Source organism: Microtus ochrogaster, unplaced genomic scaffold (assembly GCF_000317375.1).
Source record: "Microtus ochrogaster isolate Prairie Vole_2 unplaced genomic scaffold, MicOch1.0 UNK54, whole genome shotgun sequence".
NCBI classification, from domain to species: domain Eukaryota; kingdom Metazoa; phylum Chordata; class Mammalia; order Rodentia; family Cricetidae; genus Microtus; species Microtus ochrogaster.
This window is the reverse complement of record NW_004949152.1, coordinates 1,760,929-1,779,249: the sequence shown is the minus strand read 5'-3', so window position 1 is coordinate 1,779,249 and position 18,321 is coordinate 1,760,929. Positions and strand designations below refer to the sequence as shown.

General features: G+C 42.9%; 1 protein-coding gene across 2 annotated transcripts in view; it reads left to right on the top strand.

The window, feature by feature from the left end:
* Nucleotides 1–18,321, top strand: part of Fto (FTO, alpha-ketoglutarate dependent dioxygenase) — a 344,281-nt gene that overhangs the window by 104,009 nt on the left and 221,951 nt on the right. For both annotated transcript variants that reach the window (XM_005369598.2, XM_026777285.1), the window contains exon 4: nucleotides 10,291–10,434. In XM_005369598.2, coding sequence (XP_005369655.1) covers nucleotides 10,291–10,434 — 144 coding nt within the window. The remainder of the gene's footprint in view (nucleotides 1–10,290; nucleotides 10,435–18,321) is intronic.

Genomic DNA, 18,321 nt, shown 5'->3' with positions numbered 1-18,321 from the left:
TCTGTGGCTTTGGAGCCTGTCCTGGAACTATCTCTTGTAGACCAGGCTGGTCTCAAACTCACAGAGATCCGCCTGCCTTGCCTCCGGAGTGCTGGGATTAAAGGCGTGCGCCACCACCGCCCGGCGACTTTGAAGGTTTTAAGATTATTTTTTATTCTATCGTGAATTGTCTATTTATGTTGGGTAGAAAGTAATTTTTCCATAGTGTTATTAGAATATAGCACCAATATCTTTTTATTTTCTATTCATATGGATAAGTCTGGCTTTTTCACTCATTTATTTCACCTTTTTGCTGGTACCACAGTGATTTTTTTTAAAGCTATCATATTTCTGTTTTATAGATCTTTCAACCCAGAAGCATGTGCCCTTTAATTTTGAACATTTTCTTGAATTACTTTGCTAGTCATTTATTTCTTTCTCTCCACTTTTCTCTTTCCTAGAATCCATATGACAGTTGTTGAGGCTTTGGTTTACTTACTTTCAATAGTTTTGAGTAATTTATTCATTACTCTCTGAGACTTTCTTAACTTCGAACTTACCATTTTAGAAAAAAGATTGACATAAATGTCAGAAATACACAGCTTGATGAATTGCTCCTAAGTCAAAATATACTGGTCCATCTACCACCCATGCACATCCTAGCAACACTGTCTTTCTCTGGTCAGCACTTCCTGACTTGAGAAGTCTCGATGAGCTCTCTGCATGTTTGAAATGAATCAGCCCTTAGAGGCATATCTGTGCCTTGACCTTTCTTTGATAGTAGTTTGCTCATAGGTCTCCTCAACTGCTTAATGTGCAAAGTAGTACTAAGGCCGGGAGCTCCAGTACCTGTGCTGTGATCAGCCCTTCCCTTCCTGGCTCTTCTGGAGCGCATGGTTTCTCAACACGCCCCCCCCCCCCCCCCTCCTCAGATATCCTTTGTGTGTCTTTGAACCTAGATAATCTTTGTGTATTGGATGGACAGCTGATGCCTTGAGGTTGTCCAGCTCATCTGGTTCTGGTCTTCTGTGTTACAACAACAGTCTCTTAGAAGAATTCTTAGTCTCTGTGTGCTGCTAAGGTGGTCCAGGGTTTGGAGACTGTATTGTCAGCTGTTGCCTTCCTTTGTTTCCTGTTTTACTTAAGTAACATAATTTTGAAGCTTTAGCCAAGGGCCTCCAAAACAGTTTTTCCTCTACTTTCCCCATGCTCCCCACAAGTCCATGAAATGCAGCCTAATGAGGTTTTTCCTATGTATGTGAATATTTTTGTCTTAAACTTTTTCTCCCCAAATACTTAATCCGAAAGCTGACAAAACTAGGCATCATGTTGAAGGGTTTCAGATTTTTCTGTATTTTACCTGAAATTCCAGAAAACATATACTTAATTTTATAATTTATCTCTACCAAGGGACTTCATTTGTCCTGAATTATTTGTTTGAAGTAAAGGAGAACCTCTTATCTGTTGTGAACTGGGACTGATTAGGCTTCCCCCATCCAGACTTTTCAGAATCCTTCATTTCTTCAGCCCACCCTTTCTTTGCTCACAGACTGAGAAAGGACTCACAGAAGGCTATTTCGGGTTGTAAAACTTGTGGCTTGGCTATCGTATTTCTCACCTCTTCTCTTAGAGTATGGTCCTTCTGTGACGTTGCCTAAAGCTCCGCTGTGCATATTTTTCTATTTGCTATTCCTCTGAGATGCTGTCTGGAAAATGAACACCAGGTCTACACACAGAGGCTTGACCATGGGCGTCATTCTGAAAAACAGAGCCAACTGTTGAAGAAGGCATCAGTGTCTTGTCAGTGCTTCCATGGAAGATTCCAGGGGATGCTGCACCAAACCCTCTGTGACTTTACCCACACTTATAGCTCCAATTCTTAGCATTCCATGTTATTCATGGACATTCAGCCCAGAATCGAGTGTGTGCTTACCCAGCCGAACCATTTTCTTCCTTGGGTGTGTGTGGAGGCAGGGGATGGGGGTTGGGGCGGAGTCGTCCCAACTCTCACCTTTGGTTTTCTTTCCTGTCACATCCCAGACCTCTGCTGTGTCATAGGTCAGGACGAGCTGTCATTAGTCTCCATCTTTAACTTATAGTTTCTTTTGCCTTATGACCTGTGTCATTGGCTGATGGTACCTCTCTATGGTAGAACACTTGCCTAGCATACACAAGGCCAGGTTCAGTTTCAAGGCCTTCTCCTCTCTCCTAAACAGCCTGACTTGAACTAGACAGGACATCTAGGTTGACTGAGTTCAAGACAGTTGTCTAAGATATCACACAGGTAGAAGTATGAAATCTTAGAAGTTGACTGAAGAGCTAAGAAATAGGCCTTATTTCAGTTTGTAATAATGATGGTTGTAGACTTGCATATAAAGGAAATTTCTGGCATACAGTATTAATGTGTATGTTAATTATGAAAGCTTTGTGATGTATTTTGGTTAGTAGTTTAATCTCCACCATCACACTCATGGTTCTGGCTTTGTTTCCTGTATAACAGTATTGTTGCATATAGCTTTAAAATGTAAACAAAACGTTTGTTGTCATTTATATTAAATGGAGTCATTTTTATCCAAAACTACTTAGAGTAAAAACAAAAACAAAACAAAAAAGCAAAACCAAATCAAACTGGTGAATTATCTGCAACTTTTATGGATACTTGAACCTTGACCTTTACATTTCTATTCTTCTGAATTCTGTTGTCTTTTTACCTTTTTAACGTTGTGGTTTACAGGAGCTTGGCATGTATCAAACAAACAGAGACACTTAAAATCCTTCCAACTTCACTGAGGTTTAAAGGCGAGTAGGAACCCATTGCCCCTGCCTATTTCAAATGGCATGGGGCAAGAGTAATCAGTGGCAGTTGCTATGGGCAATTACGAGTTGGTTTCCCTGCAATTGTGAGCAACACTACACATAAGCAATAAAATTTATCACACTTCCAGCTTCTTTCTTCCCTCCATAGCCCAAGGGAGAACCCTCCACCACACATCACCTCAAATGAACTCAGTGAGTTCATTTCAAGGGTGCTGGGTTATGTTTTTGAGGGGCATCAGGAAGCCGTGATTGCTCTTGCTGTCTCTGCTTGTGGTTCAGGGTCTTGTTCCAGATCCAGAAGAGTGCCAGGACAAAAATCAAAGGGAAAGGCAGGCGATCTACAAGCTAAGCAAACTGGGTTACATCCCAGGGAGTGTACACTCGGCGGGGCACACAGCCCCTACATGCCGCGCACATGCATGCTAATGGCTGCTTACCGTGTCTGTTACCAGTAAGGCCACCTGGACAAAGCTTCTTGCAACCTTGGGGTAGCAAATATGTGAGCATGTGCCTTCTCACATCATTATTCTTCTGCCAGAGAGCTGGGGATCAACGGATCAAGCCTTAATCACTTTATGTTGGATGTTGTTAGTTACATTCTCCCATCAGGTGTGAGCTGTATGATGCCATTATGATTTTGTTTAGGCGCGACTTGATCAGTATGTACCACTGACATCTCTGCCAAATCAACATGAGCAATTCATAGAAGAGAGCAAGTGTTTTCTGTAAACGGTCAAATCCTAGCTATTCTGGGGTTGGTATGTATTGTGGTCTTAGTGTTCCCTGGCCGTCTTGCTGTGAGGTGTGGAAACAACCATGGAAGGACTGAGCGTGAGTGGGTTCTAGTTAAACTGTCGTTAGGAAGCAGGTCATGAGGCCGATTTGCAGTCAGGCTCACTGTGTCCTAGCTATAAAGCACGGATCACAGACTTCGCTCTAGGGTCCAGAAAGGCATTACAAACGAGTGAAATACAGTGGCTGCCTGGGAGCTCTAGATAGCAGAAAAGTCATGCCTTGTTTCAGAGGGCTGGCTATGTTTTACTTATAGCTACGTGTAATTGACTTCGGGATGGATGCCCTTATAATTCAAGAATAGTTGAAATTTGGATTTTGATACAAAGGTTTTTTTTTTTGTTTTTGTTTTTGTTTTTAAGTCTTATGTGGGAGGGGCGCTGTTTCACCTACTTGTATGCATGTACTTGCCTGGTGTGCCCAGATCAGGGGAGGCGGTCAAATCCCTAGAACTGAGGTTACAGACAGTGTGAGCTGCTCTGTGGGTACTAGGAATCAAGCCCCTCTGGCAGAGCAGCTCTTGACCCCTGAGCCATCTCTCCAGCCCTTAACTGAGAGTCTAAATCTGTTGCTAACTGATTTTGACTTGTGAAGGCAGTGGAGTGCGGGTGAAGTTGAGCGCCTGCCTTTCAGTTCTTTCGGGTTCACTAGCTCCCCTTTTGCAAATTCCAGTGTTTTCAAGTGTAGCTATGCATTATGCATAAAAAGAAGTGTCTGCAGGACACTTGATAGTAGTGGTTCTGCCAGCTGCTCTCCCGTTGCCTGTGGTGACCATTTCCTATAGATCCTCCAGGAAGGTTCAAAAAGCCACAACTAAAAAGTAGCTGTGCCCCTGATAGTAAAGCCCTTTTTCTTTTAAGTCACTGCCCCTGTTTCAAAAAAGATGTTTAAAAATGGTTTTTGGATTAACCTAGGAAGTAAATGGCTTTGAACTTAGTACATGATGGTATTTATAAAGAAATGAATTAAAAATTCCTGTTAACTAAAAGGTACCCACAAAAATGGACTGCATCTGGGCGTGCTGGTGCCTGTCTGTGAGGGTCCTTTGCTAGCATTCTTCCTTGCAGAGATCAATACTTGACTTTTTGACCTGTTCTTTTTCATTACTCTTAGTACCAAGCAATGTGAATGAATAGTCATGAAGGTAGTTCCTTTCCCTCTGTCCCTCTCTACTTCTTTCTCTTTCCCTTCCTTTCTCTGCTTTGAACTCATACATGGTTTCTCTGCAAGATATTCGGAATGTAGGGAGTCAGTATGGGCATGCGCTGCCTGGGATCTGCGCAGTTTGGGAGTGGTAGGTGGTATGCACATGCCGGAACTGGTGATGGGCACTTCGCTGTCCATCTCTATGACATCCAACTTAGCATCATTTTGTCTTCAGTAATTGCTCAAATGTCCCTGCCAGTCTAAACACTAACTTTCAAGTCCCATTTTTCTGCAGGAATTCTGTTTTGAACTTTAGAGTCCTTGAAGCTTCACTCAACATCTTTAGTGTCTATTCTACTTAGCAGTAATGTTATACTATACTTTCGTTATTTAAAATTCATTTTTAAAACTTGTGTTAGTTATGTATGTGTGTGTTTACCTGTGTGAGTTTATATGCATCACATATGTTGCATGTAGGAGCCTGTGGAGGCCAGAAGATGGCATTGTATCCCTGGAACTGTTGTATTGGGCAGTTGTGAGCCAGTATGTGGGTGCTGGGAACCTAACCTAGGTTATCTAAAAGAGCAGCAAACTCTCCTATTCTCTGAGCCATCTCTCCTTTTGTTCTTTTAAAAACAAACAAGCATAAACAAACAGATGTTTGAGTTTTTTTTTTTTTTTCTGGAACTCACCAAGGCCAGCTGGCCTGGGTCTGAAAAAGCATGGTATTAAACCGGACTTGCTGAACAAAGCGGACAATGAGGACTACTGAGAACTCAAGAACAATGGCAATGGGTTTTTGATCCTACTGCATGTACTGGCTTTGGGGGAGCCTAGGCAGTTTGGATGCTCACCTTATTAAACCTGGATGGAGGTGGGCGGTCCTTGGACTCCCCACAGGTCAGGGAACCCTGATTGCTGATGAGGGAGGGGGACTTGATTGGGGGAGGGGGAGAGAAATGGGAGGCAGTGGCGGGGAGGAGGCAGAAATCCTTAATAAATAAATAAATTAAAAAAATAAATTGATATTTTCTTTCCCTGCCACCTAACACAGGACTGAGTGGTGGGAACCGAAAGCAACTCAGTGCAAGTGCCCATCGTTGGCCTCTGTACCCAGTCACCAGAGCTCTGAAGTCAAAACTTAGACCTTGCCCTTGAGGCCCAGAGTACAGGCCAGCGGTTTAAAGTGTAATGGCTTGAAATTTGAAATGCTGTCTTACCAGTTACCAGTGCCAATCACTAACACTCCAGTAGAAGGAATCCTCTACCAGACTGAGTTCATTATTTCAGTCAGAGATACTGCAAGTGCCTGACACCATTCTAATGATTTAGCAAGTGCTCAATTAATATTTCCTAAGTGAACTTGAAAAGTTTATGTGTAGGGTTATCCCCAGCAAGACTTAGTAAACGAGGGAAAGAGTGTGCACTTTTGGCTGGCGCCCAGACGTGTGGACAACTGAATCCACTGAAAGCCTGAGAAAGCTTGGGAAAGAGTAAAGCATGTTTTCTTGGTAGCAACAATTCCTCGGTCTGCTCTGCTTGCTAGAGGCAAGCAAGTGCCTCATCTAAGAGAGGCTTCCTGACTCAGCTTCAGCTGCAAAACCCTGCAGCTCTTAAGAGGTCCTGCCACGAAACATTTAAATGGTGTTGATGAAAAGCCGACTGAATGCTTGTTTGTTTTCAGCTGTGGCAGGAAAAAAGTTGTGCTGTTTTAAAATGCCGGCTTTCTGGGCTATCCTGCCAGGGCAAACTCTGACTGTTTGAGGCAGGAGGGCCGACTACAGAGAGAGGACTTGTATGTTGTCTGTGGACATAATGCTGCAACTTACTTGCTGGCAGGGACCTTGAAATGCCATAGAGTTGTGGCAGTAAACATGGCTACAGCCAGTACCTCAGCCATGAGGCTGGAAAGCTAAGGACTGGATCTAGCTGGCAAAGCCACGGCTTTAATCCTACTGATATTGCTTGCTAAATTAAGGACTCATGTAGTCAAAAAAGACATATACAATAAAAGAAAGAGTCAAAGTCAAAGAAAATGTTTAAATGGTTTACAGTGTATTAAAAATATATGCATGCTAAACATTAAAGTTCTTAAAGTAAAAAACAAAAAAAAAGGGAAGGAAGAGAGTAGTTGGGTGTGGTAGTACACACCTTTAATCCCAACACTTGGGAGGCAGAGGGAGATTGACCTCTGTGAGTTCAAGATGTTGTAGCACACACCTTTAATCCCTATTACAACAGGCTTCTTTTTGTGTCTCTTCCACTCCATTCATTGTTTTTCCAGAAGTGCCACTGCCTCTTTGTACAAATTCTATATGACGTCGTTCTGTGTTCCTGTTCAGTCAAACTATTTAGTCATGTGATGGTCACATGACATTATATTGTTTGGACGTGTTCTGATTCTTCAAGGAGTAACCTGCTAGTGGATACTGAAGTTATTTCTGGTCTTTAAATTTTAAAGTTGGAGCCGTAGCCAACAGTACTATAAGCTACAGTGCCTGCTCAGTCGTCACTGTCACCCTTGCTGAGTAGGAACAGTAGTGTGCATGCCTAAGAGTAGAATTCTCCAAGCATTCACAGTTTAGCATGTATTGCCAGATTGTCCTACACAGAGAGTATGGGTGACCAGGTGGCCACACCCTTACCAACACTGGATCTTTTATAATGAAGACAGAAGCCTGGTGGTATATGCCTTTAATCTCAGCACTCAGGTGGCAGAGGCAGGCAGATCTCTTGAGTTCAAGGCCAGCCTGGTCTACAGGGTGAGTTCCAGGACAGCCAGGACTGCGCTGAGAAACCCTGCCTCCAAACAAAACAGAGTGAGGAAATAGCAGTCTCTCTGACTTGGCAGGTGTAAAACAGTTCTGCTAAGTCTACTTTGCATTCTTTTATATGACTGGCTGAGAATCTTCCACTGCTCCCTCTGAGCTTTTCTTTGTGTGTGTCAGGGGTGACTTTCATCGTCTTGTTCCCTCTTTATCTTGACTCTCGGTAACGTCTGCCCATTGATCCAGCTGGCGATGTAGAGGAAAGACAAGTGTCCCTCGGCTCTTCTGGTTTGTTTATACCTCCCTTCTCATTACCTGTAGTTGAAATTTCTGGAATTTTGTCTGTCTTTGGTGAACTTTTGTTTGAAACTATTAAGTGAAAAGTTAGAAATAACCAATTAGTGACTTTGACAGTGCGTGCATCCCTTGAGAAGCCTGAAAAAACCGGCCATCTGTTCTGTCAGGCCCAGGATGAGACACTGAGTCACTCCGGTGTCTCCAGGCCTGCACACTAATGCCGTCAGTGGTCTGATAACTTGTAGTTATCAGATCCGCTGTGGCTATATTGCAGGTGCTGATGTTCAGATAAATGTTATTATTCTTGACAATAGCCCCAAATCTTAAGCATTTATTGCTGGTGACATGTAGATGTCAAAGACTAACCATGAAGTGTTTGTATTCAGTGAGAAGATAAAAGTCTGGTAGACTATTTGGGATAGAGAGAGTATAAGAAACAAGAGAGTCGTGGCTAGAGATGGCTCAATGGTTAAGAGCACTGGTTGCTCTTCCAGAGGACCTGGGTTCAATTTCCAGCACCCACATGGGAGCTCACAACTGTCTGTAACTCTTGTTCTAGGGAATCCAGTGCCCTCATGTAGACATTCCTGCAGGCAAAACACCTATGTACCTAAAATAAAAATTAATAAAGTATCAAAAAAGAAATAGTATATTCAGATAGCTTTTGTTAGCCTATCTTTTTATAATTGCTTTATTTTGTTATTATTATTATTAATTTCTTATTGTAACTGATTTATAAAGTAAACTTTATGGATTTATATATGTATGAAAAACATACTTTCTAGGCTCAACACTTGTGCTGGAATAGAAAGGGTTAATGATGCCACTCACCTAAATGTTAATTTTGTTTATTTTTATTACTTTATCTTCATTTTCATTACTTCAAATTTATAGGTGAATTAGGGAAAGCTGACATTTTAATTATGTTTTATTGCACTGTGTGTTTCAGTGTGTGCATTAGGAGGTTGGAGTTGAACCTTGGGTGTCCTCCTTAGGAACATTGTTCACCTCCTTTGAGATAGGGTCTCTCGTTGACCTAGAACACCCCAGTCGGACTTACTGACTAGCACTGGAGTCACAGGACCACGAGTCTCCACTCCCTCAGTCCTGGGATGACAAGCATGCATCACCACACTGGGTGTTTTTATGTGAGTTCTGTGCTTGTAAAACAGAAGCTGAGGGCTGCTCTAACTAGATACCATTGTGTTAGTGGTTCCCATCAGAATAGTGATAGATGTTTGTGTTGCTAAGCCTCTGTATTACTTGCTTTTCTATATGCATAAAGAGATACCACGACCCAGGCAACTTATAAGAGAAAGCATTTAATTTGGGGGCCCACAGTTCCAGAGGGTTAGAGTTCATGACCATCATGGTGGGGAGCACGGCAGCCGGTTGGCAGGCATAGCGCTGGAGCAGTAGCTGAGAGCTCACATCTGATCCACAGTCCACAAACATGAGGCAGAGAGAAAGAGAACGAGAGAGACCACCAGTGACACATCTCCAACAAGTTCACATCTCCTAATTCTTCTCAAACAGTTTCACCAACTGGGGACCAAGCATCAAATACATGAGCCCATGGGGCCATTCTCTTTCAAACCACCACAGCACCCCTCTCTAATTTCTTGAGTTGGGCATAGTTTTACCATTGTCTTTGAGACTGAGGCAGGTCTGTATGATATCATGTTGAGAAAGTAACTTTTAGCCCATTATATTTAGATTTCATGGAAGGATAATGTACTTAGTTGTTTAGTTTTTGTGTCTCTAAAGTGATCTCTCTCTCATATGATGAATTTCAAATCTTAAGCTTTTGGATATTAGCTCTTTTGTAGAGCTACACTTATATTCCTAAAATAAATTTTTCCAGGTCATAGAATGTTCTTTTAATGTGATGTTGGACCTAGGTTCTATTTTCTTATAGTTAGATATTTGACGCTGATTGTTTGATGTCAGGTTGGTTTCTGTACAAGCTTGTTTTCTTTTGTATTTTGATACACATTATTTTAATAGGATGAATCCGGAAATGTCTTTTTCTAAACTCTTAAGCAGTATGGAGGCTTACTAAAATGACCTACATGTTCCTTAAATATATTTAGGAAGGAGGTTTTGAAACTCTGAGCCGGTTGCCCGGAGAGAGGGCCCTTTCATAGTTCCCTGTCCACGTTGTATAGTATTTTTTAGCTTTCCCTTCCCTCTGTATTGTTGTGGCAATTAATATGTTCTTGACATCCCCTTAATTGAGCTTTTCTTATTATTTGCTTTGAACGGAACAAATCTTTTATTTTCCTCTTAATCTCTGGTTATTTCCTCATTATTATATTTAAGGGGATTTTTTTTGGTGGAAAAGGTAAATTCATGCTAAGAATATTCTTAAATTTGTTTTTAGAAATTATAACACAAAAGGATGTACTTTACCTAACATCCATATTTTATTAAGAGATCAGTAATTTCTAAGGTAATGTGCCTTTTCTGACCATTTCCCCTGTCTCCACAGGCTCTGAGGATGAAAGTGAGGATGAGTCCAGCTTCGAGGGCAGAGATCCCGACACTTGGCATGTTGCTTTCAAGATCTCGTGGGATATCGAGACGCCGGGCTTGGCAATACCCCTTCATCAGGGAGACTGCTATTTCATGCTGGGTAATGTCGGAAGACTCTGGCACTGCTGTTCCTCTTGCCTGAGCAGAGAGTCATGGGGGCATGCATGTTTGGGGTCTGTCTTTTAAAATAAACTTTTTGAGTACCTTGTATTCATAGTGAATGTTCTGAGAACATGTCACTAATTAATTTATTCTTTTCATATATATACATATATGTTTGTTTGTTTTGTGTGTGTGTGAGTGAGTTTGCTTGCATGTATGTTTGTGCACTATATGCATATTGGTACCTATAGGCAAGAAGAGATTGAATCCCCCTAAACTGGAATTCCAGACAGCTGTGAGCCACCATAGGTGCTGGGAACTGAACCCGGGTCGTCTGCAAGAGCAACAAGCCAGTTTCCTCTCAGGCTCGGTCACAGGATCTTTCTCTCTGCTTGTGTTTAATTCTTTGAAAAGTATTATTTATGGGCTTACAGTAAATGAAGTTGTGGAGTTTGGGGTGCTTTGGTTTTTGCTGCTTTGTTTTGGAATTTTTGGTGTTATTTATACTCAACTTGTTTTCCACTGCAAAATGTGCAAACATATGCTGTTTCTATGAACGGGCTAGGGAGATGGCTCACCATGCAAGCATGAGGACCTGGACATGATCCACAGAAAGAAGCCCTAGTGTGATGGCGTGCCCTAGTAAATCCAGTACTGGAGAGTAGACAGGAGGATCCCTGGGGCTTGCTGATCAGCCAGCTCAAGGCAGAGAGAGACTCTGTCTGAAAAACAGGCTGGAGGAAGAGTGCCAAGGTTGACCTCTTGCTTCCGTACGTATACACACGCATGTACTGGTGTTCGCAGGTGCACCTCCACAGAACACACGCATGTCTTCTGTGTGTCCCCAGGTTTCTCTTATTCCTGTCTGCTTACAGAGATCTAATGGTCTGTTGGCTTTTTAGCTAGGAAGAACCAGGGTGTGAGATCAGTTTTTGGTTAGGATTATTTTCCTGTTAAGTTTGGTATTTATGGAGTTTCTGCCTTGCCGGTATGGAATAAGGTTCTGGGGAGACACTCGGGAGCAGTAAATCTTGCTCCTTGCTTTCTAGGACTTCATAGTTTGAACTGGCACGTTAGTGTTTTCCAGACTTCAGTGTATTGCATGTCAGTGTCCAGGTCCTTGCCATAGTCACTTGCTAACTCTGCATTTCATGTACTATTTCTCTCAAAAACTTTTTTGCACTAATGAAATAAGCTTAATTTTGAAGATGATTTTATAACACCATTTTACATGGAAAACCAATATTACCTGACCTAACTACAAGTGTTTGGTAAATATGACTGTAGAGAAACTAAAAGACTATTAAGTACACACTACTTTTCTTTGTTGGAGATCATAGTCTGAATTTTATTCTTTGTTTAAATAAGAGACTAACAGTTTATATGAATACTATGCAAATTAAGCACACAGTAAATGTATGCCAATAAAAATGCATAGCAATAAGAAGAAAAAAGGATCTCATTATTACTCCTAATATCAGACATTAGATGTTTATTATTTGATTAGCATAATGGATGCTAAAATGATACCTCCTTAGTGAGATAAGAGTTATTTACATTAGAGAGGGTGAGGGTGGGGCAGACAGACAGACAAACAGGCACACTAATAACTTTAATTGAGGGAGTGTTAACTCTGCAGTAGGCCCGTTTGAGGCTTTTTCCTTGGAGTTTGCACTTGGATTGGAAGTACTCATGTGACTTAGTGCTGTATCCTTTTGCAGCTCAAGCTCAATGTTTGCTTCCCATTGGCATCTTGCTACACGGTATACACATCTGTTGGCTTATGCAATCTGCGACTCTACACAGCCTTCTGAGGGAGAGGGCAGAGGTGCAGACTTGTCCATCACTCCATTCATATGTGCAGAACAGAGACCAGGGCAGGCACAGTCTTCACGAGTGGTGCTTTTCCCACTCCAAGTGTGATCATGTCAGTGGGGTCCCAGGATGCTGAAACTCTGGATGTTGTCAGTGTTAAGGGCCTCTCCCCCTTCATTCCCGTTTGACTTCCTGATCCATGCTTTTACTCTGAAGTCTCTATCCATATCACTGAGTGCCATTTGTATAAAAAGACTGTAACTTAAGTTTTTTGTGTTCTCTCTAAATTTGGATTTTCTTGGGATACTTTGTCTGTAATTTCTGGTAATAATTTGTATATGTGGAGGAGATAAGAGCCAGAATGGACCCGTTTCAAATAGCTTCCTGTTTATCTGTATATGAAACCAGTGGATTTGCATTGTAAAAGCTTTGCTGTCTTCTGTGCATTTAACAACATCCTCTCTATGATTCTCTCTGATTAAAAATCAGAATATGGAGGTGGGAGAGATAACTCAGGGGTAAAGAATGTGTACCCTTTTGCAGAGAATGATTCAATTCCTAGCGCCCTAATGGGGCTGCTTACAACTGCCTGTAACTCCAGGGCTTCTGACACCCTCTTCTGGTCTCTGTTGGCACCTGCACTCACATGCATATATCTGCACACAGACACACATGCATGCACAGAATTTAAAAAGGAAAAAGCAGCAGATGTTCATCCTAGAGAAGAGAAACTGTGTAGAGTACAAGAGGAAAGATTATAAAAACAAGTTTTGTATCTGACTGATTCCTGCCCAGTCTTTCCCCATACATGCATATCTGGAACGGTAGCAGTACTAATAGCAGCAATTTATTATGAATTAATGACAAGTGAAGTATTCTGTTATTTTGCTTGTAGGCCCGAGAGGCAAATGTTAGCTCTTCTTATAAAGAAGAAGTCTAGTTAGACTGGCGGACCCAGCCGTGAGTCTACCATACAACTATTAAGAGGTAGGCGTTAGAACCTGACATTTGGGTCTATGCAGATTTCAGCCTTTCCACACGGGGCCCTTCTCTTCTCTGGGTAGCCTCCCCGTCCCTGTCGCACGCTCGTTCTTCCCCCTGCTCTGGGTTTGCACTCGGCTTCTCTCCATTAAGCGTCCTTTAAGGGAAGAAAGGATGACAGTATTCTGGGTTTTGTTTTTTTCCATTTAAAATTTTTTCTTTTTAATTTAGTAACTTAATTAGTAGTGAAAACATTTAATTAATTACATTATCAAAACACTTAATTGATTGCATTGTCCTTTTGATGTAGTCATTACAAAGAATGAATGTGTATATATTCAAACGTTTGCCGAGTCTCTAAGTGTTGTGTACTTGTAGGTGATCAACTCAAGAAATTCGTGCTGTTTTTAGAAGCTGATATTCAGGATATAAAAACCTAGTACTGTCTACCTTCTGCCTTCAGACATAGGTGACATTGTTGGTTTCTACTATACTGATTTAGGCATAGCAAGTGTACCCCCCCAAAGTCTGCATTTAGAATGGATTTTAATGAAAATATTGTATTTGATTTTTAAAATGAATTTTCTTCCATCTGCTATTTAAAAAACTCATAATTTGAAAAAATAATAAAAACAACCATTGCATAATTTTGCCTTTTCATATTAGCTTTTAAAGACCCAAATAATAAGGAGCCCCATGGACGGCTCCGAGCCTTCTGATAACTGAGCCTGAACTTCTCAGCACTTACAGAAAGGAAACGGCTTAGCTCAATTTATAATAATGTATGGGTCTGCAGAGGAAGTGCAGCTTGAACCCCTTCGTCTCAAGTGAACACTCCAGGGGTGTCTGATGGGGAGCGTGTCGGGTGCCGCGGGTGTGAGCGAAAGCCCTGTTGGCAGTGCCTGAGGACACCCTTCACGGGGTTGTCACGGTTTTACTTTTAAATTGGAATCTTTGCCCTAATCTCAGAGTTAGACAAGACCAGATTTGCAAACAGATTTACAATTTTCACTAATTTTTCCAACCAGGACTTCAAAACACACTTAGAGGAGGAAAAAAAAAAGAAAGAAAGAAAAACGAAAAAAAAAAACATTCACTCTGGTGTTTCTCAGAGTCAAATGATTTACTTTGCCACAGCTGTTTTCCATAGACTGCTTGTAGCCAGGGAGTTAGGGACTTGGGAGTGTTTGGAGACAAACTGGGTTTGTGTTTTCGTGAAGCAGATTATACAGTTCAAGGGACAGCGACTAAATTCTGTTCATTAACCAGGAGCTGGGTGTGGAGGTGGGATGTTTGGGGACAAAGGTGAGTAAACACTGGGCTAACCTCTGCTGGTCCCCCTTAATGTATCACTGTGATGTCTTGAATGTCACTGTTCATGGCTGATCCCTCTGGTCTCTTTACTTTGATTACTCCAGTCCAGCGGAGTCTCCCTTTGCATGTCTGTTGTTAGTATTCTAACCAGCTACCTCAGAGCCTTCGTCGTCCCATTCAGAAACGGAATCCTCGGCTGAAGCAGAAAGAGACCGTAGAGAAGTTGAAATGCCTGGCTCTGTTGCTTTCACTCACCGTGTGTAGAGGGCAGTAAGGCAAGACTGTAGGTAGGACTTCCTGCCAGCTGAGCAGGATCAGGCTGGCTGCACTATGCATGGCCCCCGCAGTGTCGGCACATCTTTGAGTCTTGACCCTCGATGTAAAATAAGAACCTCCCTATCTATGCCTTATTCCTCACTGCACTTGTTAGGAGTCGGGGGTGGTATGGGAGGCCTGTGCCTTTCGGGCTTCACTTAGGATGGGACTTAGTGTCGAGGCTGGGACCTGAGCCATGGCACACTGGAGAACCAATGAGGCGAGGCGGTGATGGAAGAGCGCTGAATGTGGGCGCTTGCTTCTCCTGCCTCAGGCCTTGGGTTCTGCGGGCTTCGCAGCTCGTTGCTTTACAAGAATATCTCCATAACCTCACAGAGTAAGTAGAAGAGTGGGAAATCTCACCAGTTGGCTTTGGAGGGGACACAGGTTAGCATCTGGCCACTGCTGAATGGAACTCAGCGAACCAGCATTACTTGGTTGGGGCCTACCCTCACTCATGGAACCTGGTCGTTCTTTTTAGATTTATTTCCCCATCTATGAAATACTTGTGGCTTAGCAGCAGCAAGGCCAGAACGCCGTGAGCATTTGATGTGGTGTAGCCTGAAGTGTGATGCCTGCTTCTGTTTTTCAAGGCAACATGGCACTCTAGGTGGAGCTGTCGCCCTGTGGGCAGGAAGAACAGAGGTCACTAGGACTTAGCCTGACTCGGGGCTCTCTTGGGACTTAACTTGGAGACTGTAGTATCTTTGTAAATCCTTCAGGTGTTTCTCAGCCCTGCCTAGATTTAGACATTTTATTCAAAGAAAAGGCTTCTGACCCCATTCCCTTCCTCCCCCAGCCTCTAAGTGACCAGCTGAAGTAAAAAGTACACGTAATTTATGGCTTAATCATAAATTCAAAATAATTATACTTTATTACCTCTCACGGGCCTTGAGATGTAGGTGCTATGTTCTGTTTTCTGCCGAGGCAAGGGAATAAGGGAAACAGTAATAAATTATAACTCGAGGCCGCAGCCCGCAAGCTTGAGGAGCTGCCATTTCAGTGGAAAGTGCCTGCACAGCCAAGTGAGCACCCGTCATGTCTGTTTTCACTCCGAAGGGTGGAAACATGACAGGATGGTTCCAGCTGCTTGTCTAATACGGGCTTGTGGTGGTGCACTTAACTCAGGAACAGCAGACTGTGCCGTGGCGGATGGCCTGTGCGCCCGGGTGAGGATGTCTCCTGAAACTTTCACTCCAACACACCTGGCCAGAGGCTGGCATTTTCACACTTAGGCTTTGTGACTGGCTTCCTGTCTCCTGCTTTCTGGTAGAACAGGGAGAGAGTCCCGATGTGAGGACAAAAATCCAGGCAGGCTCTTCAGTCTCCGAACTGTTCGTGCGTCTCTGAACTGATCGTACCCGTGTTCACTTGCGCATCGCTTCCGTTTTGAAGTTTACCTCATGTGCATGTGAGGGGTGTCGAGTGAGGGCCCGGTACTGTGCTGGATGCTCGGATGTGTTGCGTTTACTCTCTGTTACAGGATCAGCAGGGAATAGTTTTACTCTGGTTACCCCATCCAGAGGAAGACTGATGGGGACTGACTGCTGATGGCGTACACGGTTCCTGTTCTAAAAACGTGTGTGCGAGTGTGGGATATGTATGTGTATGTAGGGTTGTGCATGTGTAATCAGGTGAGCAGGCATAGAGGCAGAGGAGGACGTCACTCTGCCTTTTTCTCTGGAGTTAGGGTCTCTTCCTGAACCGGGTGGCCAGCAAGGCCTCACCCTCCTCCTATTTCTACCCCTCCCCCAGTGCAGGGGTTTCTGGAATACATTGTCACAGCAGACTTTACACATTTCTGCACTCGGATTTGAACTCAGATCCTCATACTTAGTCATAATGTTCTTGTCCACTGAGCCATCTCCCCAGGCCCAAGACTCCTCTTGAAAGGAAAAATGCTCTCTAGACGTAGTCTGTGATTGTCATCCAGTGTACGGATGTGCTGAAGCACAGTCAGTTGTAACTGTTAAGTGGGAGAGTTGTATGCCGTGTAAGCTCCATCTCAGTAAAGATTTTAAACAGAAATGAGCTTTAGCGACTTTTTTTTTCAAGGCAACCTGCCCAGTGAATTGTGTATTTAAATTCAAACCAACGTGTCTGAAGCCCAGGGTCTTCATGCTTTGTCTACGAATTATGTAGTCATGGGAGCTTGTGTTCCTCTTTTCTGGACTTCTGTAAAGATGATTGTGCTTAGATTCCCAAGAGCCGAGCAAGGGCTGGTTTAGCTTTATCTTTTCTATAATACTTGACAGAGGGAGTTAGACATGGTAAGTGCTTAATAAGCAATTATTAAATACGTGAATGAGCGAAACAAAGCTGGGCTTTGTGCGTACTTCATGGAGTATGCCTTGGCTGTGGAGCAGAAACCCTCGAAAGCCCTGCGCTGGGACAGATTTTGAATTTCTCCCCAAACAAATGTCCCTTTAACTAATCCCTGGAGATCTCTAGAGACAGATTTAGACTTTCGTGGGAGCCTCTCTCTGTGCATAGTGACCCGTCTTTTATCTCCATATGTTAGTTTCAGTACGTATGAGATATCATAGAATTGCACAACACAGTATGCTAATCAGTCTGTGCATTCTTTTTCTGAATCTCAAGAAAACCCCAGGAGGTAAAAAGTGTTCTTCCCTTCCTGGCTCGGATCCTATGGCTTCCTCCCATTTCATCCAGGCAGAGCCATGCTGAGTCGGGTTAGTCCTGGTCTTGCCTGGGGCAGGGAGAATCCCTACCCAGCTTTGGCTAGCAGCATTTTGTTTTCACTTCAGAGACTCCCCCGCTTCAGCTCCCAGATGCTGGGATTGCAGGTGTGAGTCATTAGATAAAATGGACTTCTGTGTAATGTAGCTCCAGAAAAATGAGATGTGAAAAGAATTTCCCAGGTGTCCTATTTGTTCCTAATATATATAAACTACTAAATTTATAAATACAACCTGCTCAGTTCACATAATGTTATTTATTTGTATATGATTTCAGGTTGTATATATGTTTGGTATTGGATAAACAATTGGGGTCCTCTTTTCTGAAGAAAACTATTTCTCACTTCTCAGTATTCCTTCTTTGCCTGTAGTTCTTTGTCTAGGGTTGGAGCACCATGTGGTTTCCCTTCCTAAGTTGGCTTGTCTATTGTTGCCATCCTTATTCTGCTCTTGTTTAGGCAGCCACGTTGATGAGATTTCATGTGTGTGGTTTCCCTGACATCTCTAGGAGAGTCAATCCCATAGTGTAGTAATAGGGGAGCGGCGGGGCTGCGTCCCCAGCACCCCACTGCCCGCAAGGCTAGCTTTACCCGAAATAATTACACGGACACTGTATTCTTTTAATCACTGCTTGGCCCATTCTCTTCTAAGCTAACTCTCGCACCTGGACTAGCCCATTTCTAATCATCTGTGTGTAGCACCCCAAGGTGCGCTTACCGGGAAGATTCTAGCCTACGTCCATCCTGGGTCGGAGCTTCATC